This window comes from Bombina bombina, chromosome 3, assembly GCF_027579735.1.
Source record: "Bombina bombina isolate aBomBom1 chromosome 3, aBomBom1.pri, whole genome shotgun sequence".
NCBI lineage: Eukaryota > Metazoa > Chordata > Amphibia > Anura > Bombinatoridae > Bombina > Bombina bombina.
In genome coordinates, this window is record NC_069501.1 from 740,134,969 (window position 1) to 740,154,039 (window position 19,071).

The 19,071-nt window shown below is 35.8% G+C and overlaps 1 protein-coding gene across 1 annotated transcript in view; it reads right to left on the reverse strand.

The window, feature by feature from the left end:
- The window catches only part of OFD1 (OFD1 centriole and centriolar satellite protein), a 149,203-nt gene that overhangs the window by 127,307 nt on the left and 2,825 nt on the right, over positions 1-19,071 (reverse strand). Inside the window, exons 4-10 of the mRNA XM_053707579.1 lie at positions 10,457-10,525; positions 10,333-10,363; positions 7,588-7,695; positions 7,098-7,234; positions 6,285-6,458; positions 3,757-3,863; positions 3,221-3,340 (exon numbers count right to left, since the gene is read on the reverse strand). Coding sequence (XP_053563554.1) covers positions 3,221-3,340; positions 3,757-3,863; positions 6,285-6,458; positions 7,098-7,234; positions 7,588-7,695; positions 10,333-10,363; positions 10,457-10,525 — 746 coding nt within the window. The remainder of the gene's footprint in view (positions 1-3,220; positions 3,341-3,756; positions 3,864-6,284; positions 6,459-7,097; positions 7,235-7,587; positions 7,696-10,332; positions 10,364-10,456; positions 10,526-19,071) is intronic.

Below are 19,071 nucleotides of genomic sequence, written 5' to 3' on the forward strand. Positions count from 1 at the left end.
TGTATGTGTTAAAGCATGAACATAAATTGCTCTAATATTTTATTATTGCACTATTCCTTGCATATAACTATAAAGGCGACTTGGCTGAACACATCTCAAGAGCCAATGGTAAGAGACGTATATGCCTAGCCACCAATCACCACCTAGCTCCCAGTAGTGCATTGTTGTTCCTGACCCTACCTTAGTATATTCTTTAACAAAGGTACCAAGAGAAGGAATAGATTTAAAAGTATAAGAAAAAAAAGAAAAATCTCTATAGCACGCTCTGTCTGCATCATGAAAAAAAATGTTCATGTCCCTTTAAGGCAATATACACTGCATCCTCAAGCACATATGGCCAATAACACATGCACAACCACACCAACAACAAGTAAAATGTATAACTGTTATACAGTGAGTGCAGAATTATTAGGCAAGTTGTATTTTTGAGGATTAATTTTATTATTGAACAACAACCATGTTCTCAATGAACCCAAAAAACTCATTAATATCAAAGCTGAATATTTTTGGAAGTAGTTTTTAGTTTGTTTTTAGTTTTAGCTATTTTAGGGGGATATCTGTGTGTGCAGGTGACTATTACTGTGCATAATTATTAGGCAACTTAACAAAAAACAAATATATACCCATTTCAATTATTTATTTTTACCAGTGAAACCAATATAACATCTCAACATTCACAAATATACATTTCTGACATTTAAAAACAAAACAAAAACAAATCAGTGACCAATATAGCCACCTTTCTTTGCAAGGACACTCAAACGCCTGCCATCCATGGATTCTGTCAGTGTTTTGATCTGTTCACCATCAACATTGCGTGCAGCAGCAACCACAGCCTCCCAGACACTGTTCAGAGAGGTGTACTGTTTTCCCTCCTTGTAAATCTCACATTTGATGATGGACCACAGGTTCTCAATGGGGTTCAGATCAGGTGAACAAGGAGGCCATGTCATTAGATTTTCTTCTTTTATACCCTTTCTTGCCAGCCACGCTGTGGAGTACTTGGACGCGTGTGATGGAGCATTATCCTGCATGAAAATCATGTTTTTCTTGAAGGATGCAGACTTCTTCCTGTACTACTGCTTGAAGAAGGTGTCTTCCAGAAACTGGCAGTAGGACTGGGAGTTGAGCTTGACTCCATCCTCAACCCGAAAAGGCCCCACAAGCTCATCTTTGATGATACCAGCCCAAACCAGTACTCCACCTCCACCTTGCTGGCGTCTGAGTCGGACTGGAGCTCTCTGCCCTTTACCAATCCAGCCACGGGCCCATCCATCTGGCCCATCAAAACTCACTCTCATTTCATCAGTCCATAAAACCTTAGAAAAATCAGTCTTGAGATATTTCTTGGCCCAGTCTTGACGTTTCAGCTTGTGTGTCTTGTTCAGTGGTGGTCGTCTTTCAGCCTTTCTTACCTTGGCCATGTGCTTTTGGGCACTCCAGTGATGTTGCAGCTCTGAAATATGGCCAAACTGATGGCAAGTGGCATCTTGGCAGCTGCACGCTTGACTTTTTTCAGTTCATGGGCAGTTATTTTGCGCCTTGGTTTTTCCACACGCTTCTTGCGACCCTGTTGACTATTTTGAATGAAACGCTTGATTGTTCGATGATCACGCTTCAGAAGCTTTGCAATTTTAAGAGTGCTGCATCCCTCTGCAAGATATCTCACTATTTTTGACTTTTCTGAGCCTGTCAAGTCCTTCTTTTGACCCATTTTGCCAAAGGAAAGGAAGTTGCCTAATAATTATGCACACCTGATATAGGGTGTTGATGTCATTAGACCACACCCCTTCTCATTACAGAGATGCACATCACCTAATATGCTTAATTGGTAGTAGGCTTTCGAGCCTATACAGCTTGGAGTAAGACAACATGCATAAAGAGGATGATGTGGTCAAAATACTCATTTGCCTAATAATTCTGCACTCCCTGTATACAGACATTTACGTTCCACCCCTGTGCTTGATATAATGTACCATTTACTAAATATTTAAATTTTGCAACTATAGTCTTTGGCGCTCTCTGAGCACACAGGGTGTTTGAATCTTGATGATTTTGTCAAACACAGAATATGTGTGTATGCTACTAAAACAGTAATAACTGTTACAAGAAGTATTTTTGCAAATGGTAGAATTGAAAAGCATCCACGTACATTTCAATCCCATTAAAATTGAATTAAGCTATTATCAACAAACTCATGAAACATGCAATCAAAGCTACATGGGGTTCGATTTATCGAAGCCCTTCTCCCCCTTTTGGCTGCAGGTTTGCACAAGCGAACCTGCAGTCAGTATTTATGAAGCAACAGTCATCAGACAGCTGCTTCCCTACCCTGTTCTACACCATTTAGGTGGTGAATTCCAATTTAATTTCAAAGATTAACAGCTCATGTCGTGTCTGATTGGTTGTGCGCGGGCCGGGTTGCATGCGAGTGCAAAGGAGTGCAATGGTAAATGCGGGCAGCGGATTACTGCCCACGAGAGAAGCCGGGCGGACAGCAGCGAATATGTCCACCTCTGTCTGCCACAGAATGATAAATGCTGCCCTAGGTATGCTTGAAAGATGGGCTGCATAATTTTTTGGTAATTTCCAAAGAAGATTTAGAAGACACAGCATCTGTAGCCAGCCATTGGAAACCTTTTTTTTAACTATCAAAAGTACCTTTTTACCCCAAATAAATGCTTAGCACTGGTGATAAATAGATTATACATTTCTAGTAATACCAATATTAATGTCTCTCAATAATAAATAAAAAAAAATCTAGCAGTGTCAGTTATTATCGCCACAGTGGGCATCCAGTTCTAATGCAGATAATGTCCACTTTATAAAGGGAAGAGCTTAAACATATTTACTTATTAAATGGACACAAAACCCCAAATTTTTTAATCATGATTCAGATAGAGCATACAATTTTACACAACTTTCTAATTTACTTAATCAAATTAGCCAATGACAAGAGGCAAATATGTGCAGCCACCGATCGGCAGCTAGCTCTCAGTAGTGCATTCCTGCTCCTGAGCCTACAGATGTATGCTTTTCAACAAATGATACCAGAGAATGAAGCAAATGATCTTTTTTTTTTTAAATGGAAAGTTGTTTAAAAATGGCATGTTCTATATGAATCATGAATGTTTAATTTTAAATTTACTGTCGCTTTAAATATTAGGAAAGATCAGAAAAGCTGAATTTATGAGTACAGCTTAGCAAGAGAATACCATACCGTAATAACTCATTTTTAAGTTTCTGATCAAAAGTATCTTCATTCTTTTTTACTTCCAACTCTCTCTTCTTCAGCAGATCTTTTACATGTTTAGCATTCTCCTCTTGCAACTGCTGGGTCCTGAAAAATAATAATAATGCATTTTGGCGAGAGTAAAGATATTAATAATAATATTATTATTATTATATCATTTTCTTGTATAGCACCATAGCACTGATCAAATTAAAATGTGACTTCTTTATAGCCTAAGAGCCACTTTTATACTTAAAACGACCATTAATGTGTAATATGTGTAATATGTCTTCCAGATATAAAAATTTTTTTTTACTTATATTTGTATTTTATAATAAATTAGAAGCATCTTGTATACCAGTTCAATTTATAGGCTAAAAAAATACAGGGTATATTCATTTCTTGCAAGTAAATAGGATAGTCTAAAATATGCACACAATTTAAAGTCTTAGTAAGGTTTAAAAGTTATAGCAAACCAGTAAAATAGAATATGCACTACGTAAATTGTATCACCATAATCCTACGTTTCAAAGGTTTCAGTTCGTTGACGAAGCTCAGTCTCTCTCTTTCGTACCAACTCAATGTCTTTCAGCAGGGCCTGTCTCTGTTCATAAATTTCCTTTCCTTCTATCTGTTAATAAGAATATATTATTAACGGTATAGGTTAACTGCATTAGTGCTTGATTTGTTAGTCAAATACCTATAAGAAAATCGTATACAAATATTTAGATATGCTGGTGAACAAGAATGTAGAATGTAAAACTGAAATAATTGTACAGATATCAATTTCATTACTTCAATTACTAACAGGATCTTCTGAGTTTTCAGAGTTGTTTTCCCCCAGATTTTCACCAGTGTTGCTGTTTAACTTTTGAGCATGACAAGAGGTTTTGGAACATACAACATAATTGGAATTCATGCATTAAAGTCATAATCTCTAATATTTATGCATATGTTTATTTTTCATTTACATAAAGTAAACCAAAACACCTATAAATCCTCAATCCCATTGAGGTTGTTTGTGTAACATATTTTATTAAAGTTTTGTTTCATAGAACCTTGTAAATTCTCATTATTTGAGGGGTAAAACATAACTCTTTAAATCTATTAAAAGGCATGGTAAAAAAAAATCCCATGTATTAATTTATAAGTATGTCAACATGTTTCTTCTGGTAAAAAATAACTGCTCCGTCTAACCCAACTAAAGTTATAAACAATACTTAATTGTCTACTTGTGGTGTAGTTAGAGAAGGTTTGATAAGCATTATTATGTGCAGTGAAGGGAAAGGATTAAGTACATTTACCGCCCAATGATCTAAAGCTCTCCGCTCTGGCGAGATTATCTAAGAAGTCTCGTCAGCACTGTAAATTCCTTCAAAAAATTTTTATAAAGGTAAATTTTACATTGCGAGCAGTTTAGCTATGCAGGGTGCTGGATGTGAAAGAGAGACACAAACATTACAATATAATGCCCAAACAAAGCCACCAAAGTTCTTGCAAGATTACCTTGTATCTAAGCCTCTGCAGACTGTCCCCTCTTTTCAGTTATTTTGATAGACTTGCATTTTAGACAATCTGCTGACTCCTAGGTAACTACAAGGGTGTGAGCACAAAGTTATATATATGCTACACTCAAACTAGCGCTGTCTAGCTGTGAAAAACTGTCCAAATACACTAAGATAAGAGCTTAGGAATTAGTATATGAGCCTACCTAGGTTTAGCTTTCAACAAAGAATATGAAGGAAACAAAGCAAATTTGATGATAAAAGTAAAATATAAAGAAGTTGTTTAAAATTGCATGCCCTATCTGAATCATGACTCTTTCTGGACAAAAACAAGGTATGTAAGGCTTTTAAACGGAGCTGTATTCTGATAAAGGGATTAAAATGAATTGTTGCCAAGCATTAAAGGTGGGTAGTTATACAATGTTTTTCATTTAATATGTTAAACAGAAAAAATGTACAACTCACATCTCTAAGATGAATTATAAAGGATTTAAAATGTAACAGATTGTGAATGTGTGCATTTTGAATTCATCAGAAAAAAAGTTTGTTGCTCACAAGGGGCCCAATAGTAACTCAACTTTTAAATCAGGGGGCTTAACCTGTAAGTCCCAGCAAGTGGCAAGCTGCCTCCCATACAAAGTTATGAAGCTACATGCAATGAATGGGGAATCTCGCTGGGGATAAAAAAAATGAAATAGGAAGCATCTGGCACTGGTAATTGCAGTGTATTCAGCCTACATTAACTTTACTGAGCATGTGCAAGAGTTCACAGTATACAGTATATGCATTGTAATGGGTAAAATGAATATTATACAGTATGAGATTGTATTATCAAATGTTTAATTATGTGTAGTTATAAAAAACAACAACTTTGCAATATACTTCCATTATTTATTTTGTCCCCTTTTCCTGTAATTTAACTTTGAACACTGTTGGTTTTCTAAGTTCTACTTAGTTTCTATAAAGTAATGGGTGCTGTCATGTTTGAATTCAAGTTGCCCCTAATCTGTTTCCCATGCTGAAGATAATTAGGGACAAATATAAAACAGGTAATTACTTTATAGAACGTAACCTTTACACTTATATTTTCAATATTTAAATAAATAATATAACTAAAAATGCATCAACATATTATTGTAAGGTTAATCTTTGCTTTAACATATATAACCCCTTAATGACCACAACGTACCCTGTACACTGCTGGTTGTTAATATTGCCGTTCTTGCTGCGAGTGGCAGGACCTCACTATTATGACCCGTACCCCTCCTGCAAGCATACTGAAATAGCGAGACTGTGCTATCAAAACAGCATTCCCCATTGAAAGACCAGCAACGTTGTTAAAGAGGTTAAGTAGTGATCTTTCTTATACATGATATAATTTTATTTTACAGTTTAATGTGACAATGTCAGCTGTTCCCATTTGTTGTGTTCATTGTAAGAAGAATTTAAACACAAAAGTGGATAAAAGGCTTTTGACAGCACAAGTGCAAATGCTTAATTGTGCAGGTATATTTTTATATGAATTATCCATGGCATTGTTTTTTTACCTCTTGCTGTCTCTGAAGTCTCTCAATAGCATTCTTCTCCCGTGACACCAGACCGCCCAGTTTTACCTCATAAGTCTTCTCTAATTCACGTCGGAAGTCAGACATCTCTCTCTGAGATTTTTCTTTTTCCTCTAACTTAATTTTAGCTATTTCAACATCTTTAAAGTGTTGCAACTGAAATATAAAATACATTTCTAATATTTAGAAGTAATAAACTTAAAAGGGACACTGAACCCAATTTTTTTCTTTTGTGATTCAGATAGAGCATGACATTTTAAGCAACTTTCTAATTTACTCCTATTATCAAATGTTCTTTATTCTCTTGGTATCTTTATTTGAAATGCAAGAATGTAAGTTTAGATGCCGGCCCATTTTTGGTGAACAACCTAGGTTGTCCTTGCTGATTGGTGGATAAATTCATCCACCAATCAAAAACTGCTGTCCAGAGTCCTGAACCAAGAAAAAAGCTTTGATGCCTTCTTTTTTCTATAAAGATAGCAAGGGAACGAAGAAACATTGATAATAGGAGTAAATTAGAAAGTTGCTTAAAATTGCATGCTCTACCTGAATCACAAAAGAAAAATGTTGGGTTCAGTGTCACTTTAATGAAAGAATATTGTATATTTATATTTACCACAGTAAATAGTGTATACAGTGTCAAGTAACCAAATGTAGGGGGGGGGGTATTCTGCTTGTGAGGGAATAGGCAGATTTTAGTGAGCCTATGGCACAACAAAATCTAAATAAGCCATGGGTCTACTAGACAAATATTAAAGAAATATTGTTCCACACTGTAGCAAAATTATTTTATACCTTCAGAGACATTTCATTTTTGAGCTGTTCCTCCATTTCTTTGCGATATTCAGACAGTTTGCTTTCCAAAGACTCAATTTTTTGACGTCTTGGGTAGATTTCTTCAAATTGCTCATCAATACTCTGAAGTTTCTCAACTGTATAAAATACAAACAGTTTAAAATACATATATGGTCAACTTTCTAACAATATTCTTAAAAAAAAATTCAACATCTAAATGAGAAGCCAGAAGTCCATCGCTGCTGATCACAAAAAGAAAAATAAGAAGCACTGAATTCATTAAGAATATAAAAAAGTCTATATTACCCTCAGATATTTCAAAGTGAGAAAGCTCTCAAATGTAGAAATGTTTCATTGGTTTAAAACATGTAATTAATGCATAAGGAGAAGCCTTTTCAAGTGTGGGAAAACATACTGGTTTCATGTTGCTATAAGTAACCCTTCTTAGCAAGAGAAGCTTGCAGAATGTAATTAAACAGAAATAACATACCAACAGACTCCTTATATAGGGATGCTGTGACTGTTTGGGTTGCAGCATGTCTGCCCTCTATATGTAGATGATAATGCAGTAACTCTGTTAGCATTTGAAATAGGAAACCTGTGAGATAATAAAAAATATTACTAAAAGATGAAATATCAAATACAACCCCAGTTACACATCATTCTTTACCATATCTCAATTATATTTATTGATCGAGAAATAGCAGCTTAAAAGTATTTTGGAGAATAAGGATATTGGTTCTTTCTATATGATTATTACATCTTTGTGGAGGAAGCTCCAGTCCACATTTTGCCTAATACAATAAAGTTGATTCAAAAGACCATAATCAGTGTAGCAGCTTGCTTATGTTTTACCAGTCTGTCATTATCTGTATATGAGGGACTGTGGCTGTAATGAGTACTCCTAAAATGACATCAGGTAGAAGTAGCTCAGTTTACTAAGAAGGGTGAACCCTGCAAAAAATTATCCTTCGTTAGGAAAAGAAAAAAACAGCATATTAAAGGAACAGTTTACTATAAAAAAAAATGATCCCCTTTAATGTGTCTATTTTACATGCTGGGGTGCATTTTAATTGTTTTCAAATAGCTAATGTTCCCTTATTTTGGCATTTGAAATAGCTGCTTTTGCTGTGGTACTCCAACCTATACTAAAAATGTCAATGCTTAAGTATTAGCTATAAAAAAAGATAGGGAAACATAGCCAGGAGTATAAATTACACCCCAGTGGGGGTTAACAGAGAGTAAGTAAGGACTTTGATATACAAACAGAGGTAAGATAATGAAGCATTTGTGTGCATAGAAAGCGATAAAATAAGGAGATCTGAATTCCTTGCAAGCTCGGTCCATTTTAATGGGTTGTGGTGTCAAATAATAAAACCAGCTATTTCATAAACAAAAATAAACCCAACAGAGTAATTTCTCATACATTTTTTTTCTCTGCTACTGCTACAGTAACCTCTTAAAGGGACACTAAACACCTGTCTTCTAATAATACCTAAAACCTACTTTTTCTTAATAATAAAAAAAAATTCACTACTGTCTATTTTATCTGTTCCTCTTATCCCAAACTATTGAAGGAGATTGTTTTGAAGTACAGCATTGATCCGGTGCTTAATTCTCCTACGTAAGCTGCTATATTGTTTAACAATTATATATTGTTTAACAATTATATAGCAGTGCGACCTGATCCAATGCAGACTATCATTGCTAAACGATCACTAAGCTTGTACAACTGTCAGCCCTTAGTGATTTACATAAACAGGAGGAGAGGTCTTGAAAAGCAGATATCTATATATGCAGCATCACAGTCTCCCTTACAAATGATTTACACTTATAATGGTGCCTGCAGCCCTGCACTGCAAACGGCTTTTCTTACAACATAAAACTTGTGGTCAGTTTGAAGTATAAAACTGTGGGGGGAGTTAGAAACATAAAAACAGTACTTAAAAAGCATTTTATTTAAGTTCTGCTGCATAATATGTGTATATACATAAATGGGGAAATCTAATACATTTATATTTTGACTAATAATCTGTATCTTCAGTCACTGCTCACACTCTGCAAACACATGTGATCCTCTAAGACTTAGTAAATGTAATGTGTGTGTGTGTGTCACGTGACTGCATCATAAGCATGTGACTACTGTGCACCTGTAACGTACGCTAAAATATGGCAGCTTACATAGGAGAATCAAGTACTGGTTCAATGTTGTTCTTCAAATAGGGTTGCCACCCGTCCCTTAAAATACAGAACCATTATAAGTTACACATGCTGCAGGGTGTACAGGGGGGAATAGGAATAGTGCTGTCCAGAAACACAATACATGTTCCTCCCTGCACACCCTGCAGCATGTGTAACTCATAAGTGTCCAGGAAAACATGGCTGAGGTGGCAACCCTATCTTCAAAACAATCTCCTTCAACAGTTTGGGGTAAGAGGAACAGATAAAATAGATAGCAGTGATTATTTTAATTTTATTAATAAGAAAAAGAAGGTTTTAGCTATTTTCATCAGGTGTTAAATGTCCCTTTAAAGACCGGGCAGCTCAGACTAAGACTTCCCCAAAAGACCAGAGCATTTTTGCCATCACTACATTTAAACAGAAATAGACCCTTGTTTTTTTGTTATTTATCTATCAAAACTATATATTTTTTTTTTGTAGACAATCCAAAGTATTGATTTAGGCCCATTTTGATATATTTCATGCCACGATTTCTCTGCCAAATGATATCAAATTAAAAAATGTGTTCACTTTTTCACAAACTTTGGGTTTCTCACTGAAATTATTTACATACGGCTTGTGCAATCATGGCAAAAAATGATTGTAAAAGCTTCTCTGGGATCCCCTTTGTTCAGACATAGCAGGCATATATGGCTTTGCCATTGCTTTTTGCTAATTAGAAGGCCGCTGATTGCAGCTGCGCACCACACTTATTATTCCCAGCAGTGAAGGGGTTAATTAGGTAGCTTGTAAGGTTAATTTTAGCTTTAGTGTAGCAGCTTGCGGCATTACACGCGCTATTGTTAACAAGGAAACCCTTAATGGCCAACGATTTACATGATACGTCAAGGTGATTAAGGGGTTAAGGAAAAAACTATACACTATACTGCCCCTTTAAAAGATTATAGCTTTTGCATGTAAGATGAATATTGAATAAGTATTTTAATGGGAGATTATATGAGAAGAAGATAACAAATACCCATAAATTCAAAATGTTTCAGCTATTATTTCATACCTTTTGCATTTTTATCCAGAAAATGTGAATTCTGCATGAAGAAAATAAAAGAATGAACACTTAATGTATGCTTTTAAATAAAGAAAGAAACTAGAAATATGATTTTCCAGGAACATAAAATTACCAGTGACTTGTAGAGCCCAGATTGTGGGTTGATCTTCATCAGCTGTAGTAAGTCAGATACGGTAAGGACCTTTATCAAATAACAAAATTAAATAGTATCAAACATCTTGTGTAATTTTTTTTTTTGCATTTCTCTAATATATTTATACATATATGTATATTAGAGATGACAGTGTAACAATGTGTAAAGTATATTTATTATGTTAAATTCCAGTTTTTTTAAACTGAAGTTTGTGGTTTATTAAAACCAGATCCGGAATGTTTCTGATATTTTAGATGGAGTTTTATATGAAGATGCACTATAAGTTACTTTTTAATATAAATATAAAATTCAAATACCCTACACTCCTCCGCCCACTTCAAAAGTCAATTTTTCTGTGAGCTAACGGTTTGAATTGTTGTCCAATCGGAGCTCTAGCTACAACAAAAGTGACATATGGGGAGAGCACTGATTGGACAACAATTCAAGCCATTAGCTCACAGAAAAATTGACTTTTGAAGTGGGCAGAGGAGCACAGGGTATTTAAATTTTATATCTATATTAAAAAGTAACATAGTGCATCTTCATTACAAGTGATGAATTAAACTCCATCTAAAATATCACTAACATTACGGATCTGAGTTTAAAAAAGGGAGAGTAAAAAGGAGTAGCTCTGGATCACAGAGAAATTTTGAGGTAAATATCTTCCTGTTTTACATATAGCTAATCAGGTGATACTTTCTTGGTAGATTTTTACAGTTATGTTGCATCACTTTCAAGTGATTTAGAATATTGATAACATCCCTGTAAAGTGATGGTAAACTTGATTGTTAAAGGGACAGTCTACTCCAGAATTTTTATTGTTTAAAAAGATAGATAATCCCTTTATTACCCATTCTCCAGTTTTGCAGAACCAACACTGTTATATTAATACACATATTACCTCTGTGATTACCTTGTATCTAAGCCTCTGCAGACTGCCCCCTTACCTCAGTGCTTTTGACAGACATGCAGTTAAGACAAGCAGTCCAGACTCCTAAATAACTCCACGGGAGTGAGCACAATGTTATCTATATGACACACATGAACTAGTGCTGTCTAACTGTGAAAAACTTTCAAAATGCTCTGAGCTGAGAGGCGGTTTTCAACAGTTTTATAAATCAGTTTGAGCCTACCTAGGTTTAGCTTTTCAAAAATACCACCAAGGGAACAAAGCAAATTTGATGATAAAAGTAAATTGTAAAGTTGTTTAAAATTGCATGACCTATCTGAATCATGAAAGTTTAATTTTGACTAGAGTTTAAGGAACATATCAGTCATATAAATCCAACCCCACATCATTCATGATTTTTTTTTTTTCTAAATAAAAGTGTTCTTACTGCTAATCGCTCTTATTTACTCTTACCGCTCCTTCTCCGGCGCCGATCTACACCAGTGATGTTTCTTCATCCAGCCAATTGTTTTTTTTGGCTTTAAACAGCAGATTCAGAGATCCGTAGGAAAAAAGAAGTGCATGTGCTTGATTCAAAGGGCAGGGAGTAGGCCACCTAAAGGCCAGAAAATTGGCCGAATGAAGAAATGTCACCGAAAAAAAAAGGGTGTAGATCGGCTCCAGAAGGAGGAGTGGTTGTAGTAATTCAGAGCGATTAGCAGTAAGAACACTTTTATTTAGAAGAAAAAAATAAAATCATGAATGAAAGTGTGTTTGGATTTATATGATAGCTTCACTGATATGTTACGTAACAATCACTGTAAAGTCAGTCCCAAAGCTGCAATGCACTGCTATATGAACACATATTGTGAGCCAATGATGAGGCATGTTATAACCACCAATTGCCATATAGCTAACAGTAGTGCATAGCTGCTCCTGAGCCTACCTAGATATGCTATTCATTAAAAGGTACAAGAGAGAATGAAGTATATTTGATAGTAGAAGTCAACTGAAAAGTGTCTTAAAATTGGTTGCTCTATATGAACTATGAAAGTTTAATTTTGACTGTCATGTCCCTGAAGACATTACTGTTAAAATAAGAAAATGCATAGGTGTTTTGAGTATGCATTTGTGGCCACTGATTTTATGTGAATTATGAGAAATCTTGGTTGTCACCTATTAGTATTAATTTCAACACCTTTGTTAAGTATTTGTTTTAAGCTGTTTTTAATCAGGTACAAAATATTTTATAGACATTTTGTACACTGGATGAGAAATCGCTATAAAGATAGATATCGAGACAGTGAGGTCAAAATTTAAATTAAATGAACTGGATAGAGTATGATATTTTAAACAACTTTTTATTTTACTTCTATTATCAATTTTGCTTAGTCTTCTTGGTATCCTTTGTTAAAGAGTAATCTTGGGGGAGCTCAGGAGCAAGCACGCCATCTGGCAGTAGTGTTGGCAACTTTGTATATTGCAGTGATATACAATGTTGCAGATATTGCTATCATACGGCTAGATTTAGAGTTCTGCGGCCAAAGGGGTGCGTTAGCTACGCATGCTTTTTTTCCCCCGCACCTTTTAAATACCGCTGGTATTTAGAGTTCACAGAATGGCTGCGTTAGGCTCCAAAAAAGGGAGCGTAGAGCATATTTACCGCCACTGCAACTCTAAATACCAGCGTTGCTTACGGACGCAGCCAGCTTCAAAAATGTGCTCGTGAACGATTCCCCCATAGGAAATAATGGGGCAGTTTGAGCTGAAAAAAAACCTAACACCTGCAAAAAAGCAGCGTTCAGCTCCTAACGCAGCCCCATTGTTTACTATGGGGAAACACTTCCTAAGTCTGCACCTAACACCCTAACATGTACCCCGAGTCTAAACACCCCTAACCTTACACTTATTAACCCCTAATCTGCCGCCCCCGCTATCGCTGACACCTGCATATTTTTTTTAACCCCTAATCTGCCGCTCCGTATACCGCCGCTACCTACATTATACCTATGTACCCCTAATCTGCTGCCCCTAACACCGCCGACCCCTATATTATATTTATTAACCCCTAATCTGCCCCCCACAACGTCGCCGCCAGCTACCTACAATAATTAACCCCTAATCTGCCGATCGGATCTCGCTGCTAGTCTAATAAATGGATTAACCCCTAAAGCCAAGTCTAACCCTAACACTAACACCCCCCTAAATTAAATATAATTTAAATCTAACGAAATAAATTAACTCTTATTATATAAATTATTCCTATTTAAAGCTAAATACTTACCTGTAAAATAAACCCTAATATAGCTACAATATAAATTATAATTATATTGTAGCTATTTTAGGATTAATATTTATTTTACAGGCAACTTTGTGATTATTTTAAACAGGTACAATAGCTATTAAATAGTTAATAACTATTTAATAGCTAAAATAGTTAAAATAATTACAAAATTACCTGTAAAATAAATCCTAACCTAAGTTACAATTAAACCTAACACTACACTATCAATAAATTAATTAAATAAACTACCTACAATTACCTACAATTAAACCTAACACTACACTAGCAATAAATTAATTAAATAAAATACCTACAAATAACTACAATGAAATAAACTAACTAAAGTACAAAAAATAAAAAAGAACTAAGTTACAAAAAATAAAAAAATATTTACAAACATTAGAAAAATATTACAACAATTTTAAACTAATTACACCTACTCTAAGCCCCCTAATAAAATAATGCCCTACCCTATTCTAAATTAAAAAAGTTTAAAGCTCTTTTACCTTACCAGCCCTGAAAAGGGCCCTTTGCGGGGCATGCCCCAAAGAATTCAGCTCTTTTGCCTGTAAAAAACCCCCATACAATACCCCCCCCCCAACATTACAACCCACCACCCACATACCCCTAATCTAACCCAAACCCGCCTTAAATAAACCTAACACTAAGCCCCTGAAGATTTCCCTACCTTGTCTCCACCTCACCAGGTTCAGCGATCGGTCCAGAAGAGGGTCCGAAGTCTTGATCCAAGCGGCGGCTGAAGAACTCCATCATCGGGCTGAAGTCGGAAGTCCATCATCGGGATGAAGTCTTCTATCAAGCCGCATCTTCAATCTTCTTTCTTCCGTAGCGGAGCCATCTTTTTCCCAGCCGACGCGGATCCAACCTCTTCAATCGACGCCTACTCGCCGAATGACGGTTCCTTTAAATGACGTCATCCAAGATAGCGTCCCTCGAATTCCGATTGGCTGATAGGATCCTATCAGCCAATCGGAATTAAGGTAGGAATATTCTGATTGGCTGATGGAATCAGCCAATCAGATTCAAGTTCAATCCGATTGGCTGATCCAATCAGCCAATCAGATTGAGCTTGCATTCTATTGGCTGTTTCGATCAGCCAATAGAATGCAAGCTCAATCTGATTGGCTGATTGGATCAGCCAATCGGATTGAACTTGAATCTGATTGGCTGATTCCATCAGCCAATCAGAATATTCCTACCTTAATTCCGATTGGCTGATAGAATCCTATCAGCCAATCGGAATTCGAGGGACGCTATCTTGGATGACGTCATTTAAAGGAACCGTCATTCGGCGAGTAGGCGTCGCTTGAAGAGGTTGGATCCGCGTCGGCTGGGAAGAAGATGGCTCCGCTCCGCTCCGGAAGAAAGAAGATTGAAGATGCGGCTTGATAGAAGACTTCATCCCGATGATGGACTTCCGACTTCAGCCCGATGATGGAGTTCTTCAGCCGCCGCTTGGATCAAGACTTCGGACCCTCTTCTGGACCGATCGCTGAACCCGGTGAGGTGAAGACAAGGTAGGGAGATCTTCAGGGGCTTAGAGTTAGGTTTATTTAAGGGGGGTTTGGTTTAGATTAGGGGTATGTGGGTGGTGGGTTGTAATGTTGGAGGGGGGGTATTGTATGGGTTTTTTTTACAGGCAAAAGAGCTGAATTCTTTGGGGCATGCCCCGCAAAGGGCCCTTTTCAGGGCTGGTAAGGTAAAAGAGCTTTGAACTTTTTAATTTAGAATAGGGTAGGGCATTTTTTTTATTTTGGGGGTCTTTGTTATTTTATTAGGGGGCTTAGAGTAGGTGTAATTAGTTTAAAATTGTTGTCATATTTTTCTAATGTTTGTAAATATTTTTTTATTTTTTGTAACTTAGTTCTTTTTTATTTTTTGTACTTCAGTTAGTTAATTTAATTGTATTTATTTGTCGGTATTGTATTTAATTAATTTATTGACAGTGTAGTGTTAGGTTCAATTGTAGATAATTGTAGGTATTTTATTTAATTAATTTATTGATAGTGTAGTGATAGGTTTAATTGTAACTTAGGTTAGGATTTATTTTACAAGTAATTTTGTAATTATTTTAACTAGGTAACTATTAAATAGTTATGAACTATTTAATAGCTATTGTACCTAGTTAAAATAATTTCAAAGTTGCCTGTAAAATAAATATTAATCCTAAAATAGCTACAATATAATTATAATTTATATTGTAGCTATATTAGGGTTTATTTTACAGGTAAGTATTTAGCTTTAAATAGGAATAATTTATTTAATGAGTTAATTTATTTTGTTAGATTTAAATTATATTTAATTTAGGGGGGTGTTAGTGTTAGGGTTAGACTTAGCTTTAGGGGTTAAAAAATGTATTATAGTAGCGGTGAGCTCCGGTCGGCAGATTAGGGGTTAATGCTTGAAGTTAGGTGTCGGCGATGTTAGGGAGGGCAGATTAGGGGTTAATACTATTTATTATAGGGTTATTGAGGTGGGAGTGATGCGGATTAGGGGATAATGACTTTATTATAATAGCGGCGCGGTCGGCAGATTAGGGGTTAATAAGTGTAGGCAGGTGGAGGCGACGTTGGGGGCGGCAGATTAGGGGTTAATAAACATAATATAGGGGTCGGCGGTGTTAGGGGCAGCAGATTAGGGGTACATAAGTATAACGTAGCTGGCGGCGGCGTGCGGACGGCAGATTAGGGGTTAAAAAATTTAATTAGAGTGGCGGCGATGTGGGGGGACCTCGGTTTAGGGGTACATAGGTAGTTTATGGGTGTTAGTGTACTTTAGAGCACAGTAGTTAAGAGCTTTATGAACCGGCGTTAGCCCAGAAAGCTCTTAACTACTGACTTTTTTCTGCGGCTGGAGTTTTGTCGTTAGATTTCTAACGCTCACTTCAGCCAAGACTCTAAATACCAGCGTTAGAAAGATCCCATTGAAAAGATAGGATACGCAAATGGCGTAGGGGGATCTGCGGTATGGAAAAGTCGCGGCTGCAAAGTGAGCGTTAGACCCTTTCCTGACTGACTCCAAATACCAGAGGGCGGTAAAAACCAGCGTTAGGAGCCTCTAACGCTGGTTTTGACGGCTACCGCCCAACTCTAAATCTAGCCGATATACTGCTAAAGATACATGCACACTCCTAAGCTCTTATCAGCCTACCTAGGTTTACTCTTCAACAAAGGACACCTAGAAGACAAAGCAAATTTGATAATACAAGTTAATTGGACAGTTGTTGTTTAAAATCACTTGCTGTATCTGAATCATGAACGTTTAATTTTGTGTTTACTGTCCCTTTAATATCCTTAAAGGCACATTGTATTCTAAAATGTTCTAACCTTTATAGTGTTCACAATGGTCCTTTATACCTGCTGGGATGTATTAAATTGTTTGCAAACAGCTCATTTACCTTTATTTTATTATTTAAAATATATTATGTACCTGTTGAAACCCCCCAACTATACTAAAAATATGAATCCAGATGTATTCTTTGTAAAAAGCTATGTATTTTTTAAATAGCTGGTTGTGCTCATTGACCCTTACAGCCATAATTAGCATTTTATTACCTATTAGGCTGTGTCTTCTTTAGAGTCTTAGACAGATAACATTAGCAGGTCTGCTTTACGTGCAGGCTCGGCCCGTTTTAATGGTGATGGTTTTGATGAGCAAAACCAGCTATTTAAAATACAAAAATAAACACAGGAACAAATTCCCATACATTTTATACTCTGCAGTAGGTATAACAAGGCAGTTGGAACACATTAAAGGGACAGTCTATACCTAAGTCTTACCTTAGATTAAGCTGCAAATACCCTTCTGCACCCCTTTCTATATCATGCAGCAGGGACGGTAAAACATTTTGAAATTAATATTTTTTCTGGCCAGTTTAAAATGGCTGCCAAGCGCAACCCACTGATGACATCACGATCTGGGCTGCATATTGCTTTCAATCACAAAAGGCTCACTAGTTGGATTCAACAGACTGATAATGCTATTCAGCAGAGTGCCTAGATGCAGCCCAGATCGTGATGTCATCGGTGGGTGGAGCTTGCCAGAAACAATATTAATTTCAAAATAACGGTTTTACTGTTCCTGCTCCAGGATATAGAAAGGGGTGCAGGTTAATTTAATTTGCAGCTTAATCTAAGGTAAGACTTTAAGATGACTAAGGTGAAGACTGCCCCTTTAAGCACTTGAAAAAATAGGAACTTTGTTTCCCAAAACATTACAAATTCATTGCAAACTTCCTTAGACATATTAATGCACTATAAAACAATATAGAGATGAACACCTCATAAATAAAGGTCATGCAGCTAAAGAAAAAAAAATCTCCATTCCCTGCAAAGAATATCATTTATACAATACACCTAAATGAGCTAGGTCTAAACACACTATGTACAATTGTAACTTGGTGCTTTATAACAAAAATAATACTACACAAGCCTTACACATTGTAAAGCCTCTTATATTCTAGTGAAAGACCAAAAAGACTGTGAAATCCCACAGAAACAGTCAGCCTGCCAACAGTAGGCCAGATTACCAGTGGAGCGCTTTCGCTCGCTCACTATATATAGTTATAGATATATATAGGAATATCTATTTAGAACATATTCTGCTATGTACAAAATAATGGAATGTGAAATATTTACAGTAAACACATAGTTAATACACCTTTATTAAAAATGAATGTTGCACTAATATGTTTTTCATGTTTTCATCTACTTAACTGCAAAGGGCTCCAATGCACATTTATATATATATATAAAGATATATATATATCCCTATGCCTGCCTTTTTTTCTAACACATATCTTTGAGCCCTTATAACTTTTTTGTGCAATATATATATATATATATATATATATATATATATATATAATAATTTTTATTAGATGATGTTATTAAAAGTGTAACTGTACTTGACGAGCATTAACTTAAATTGCGCTCAAGAGATTGCGTTTACTTTCAACTTGTAATACGAGCTATAAACCCGACGCGCACAAACACCCCCAAAAAATAAACTTATCACTTGCGCGCAAACGTACCGATTCTATACGAACTTTAATTACATTTTTATGTCAGATATTATTTATTTTTATTCTTACACTGTAATCTGTTGTTGGGGAGCTCCCTATAGTTTTCATACCCCACCATATATTTCACATTAGTCAATAAGCAATAAAAACAACTATTTCTTACAGATATAAAAAAAATGTTCAGCACAGCATAAAATCTAATGAAACCCATCAAGTTGATTGTGTCCACGCGTTCATATATATGTTACAGTTAAAGTGCAGAAATCAGTTAATGTGCACATTACCTAGATAATCTGCAGATTAACTAGGGTGATCAGATAAAGTGCAGAAAAATTGTGTCATCATACTTATAAAAGTGGTTCAAGTAAAAATAGTGC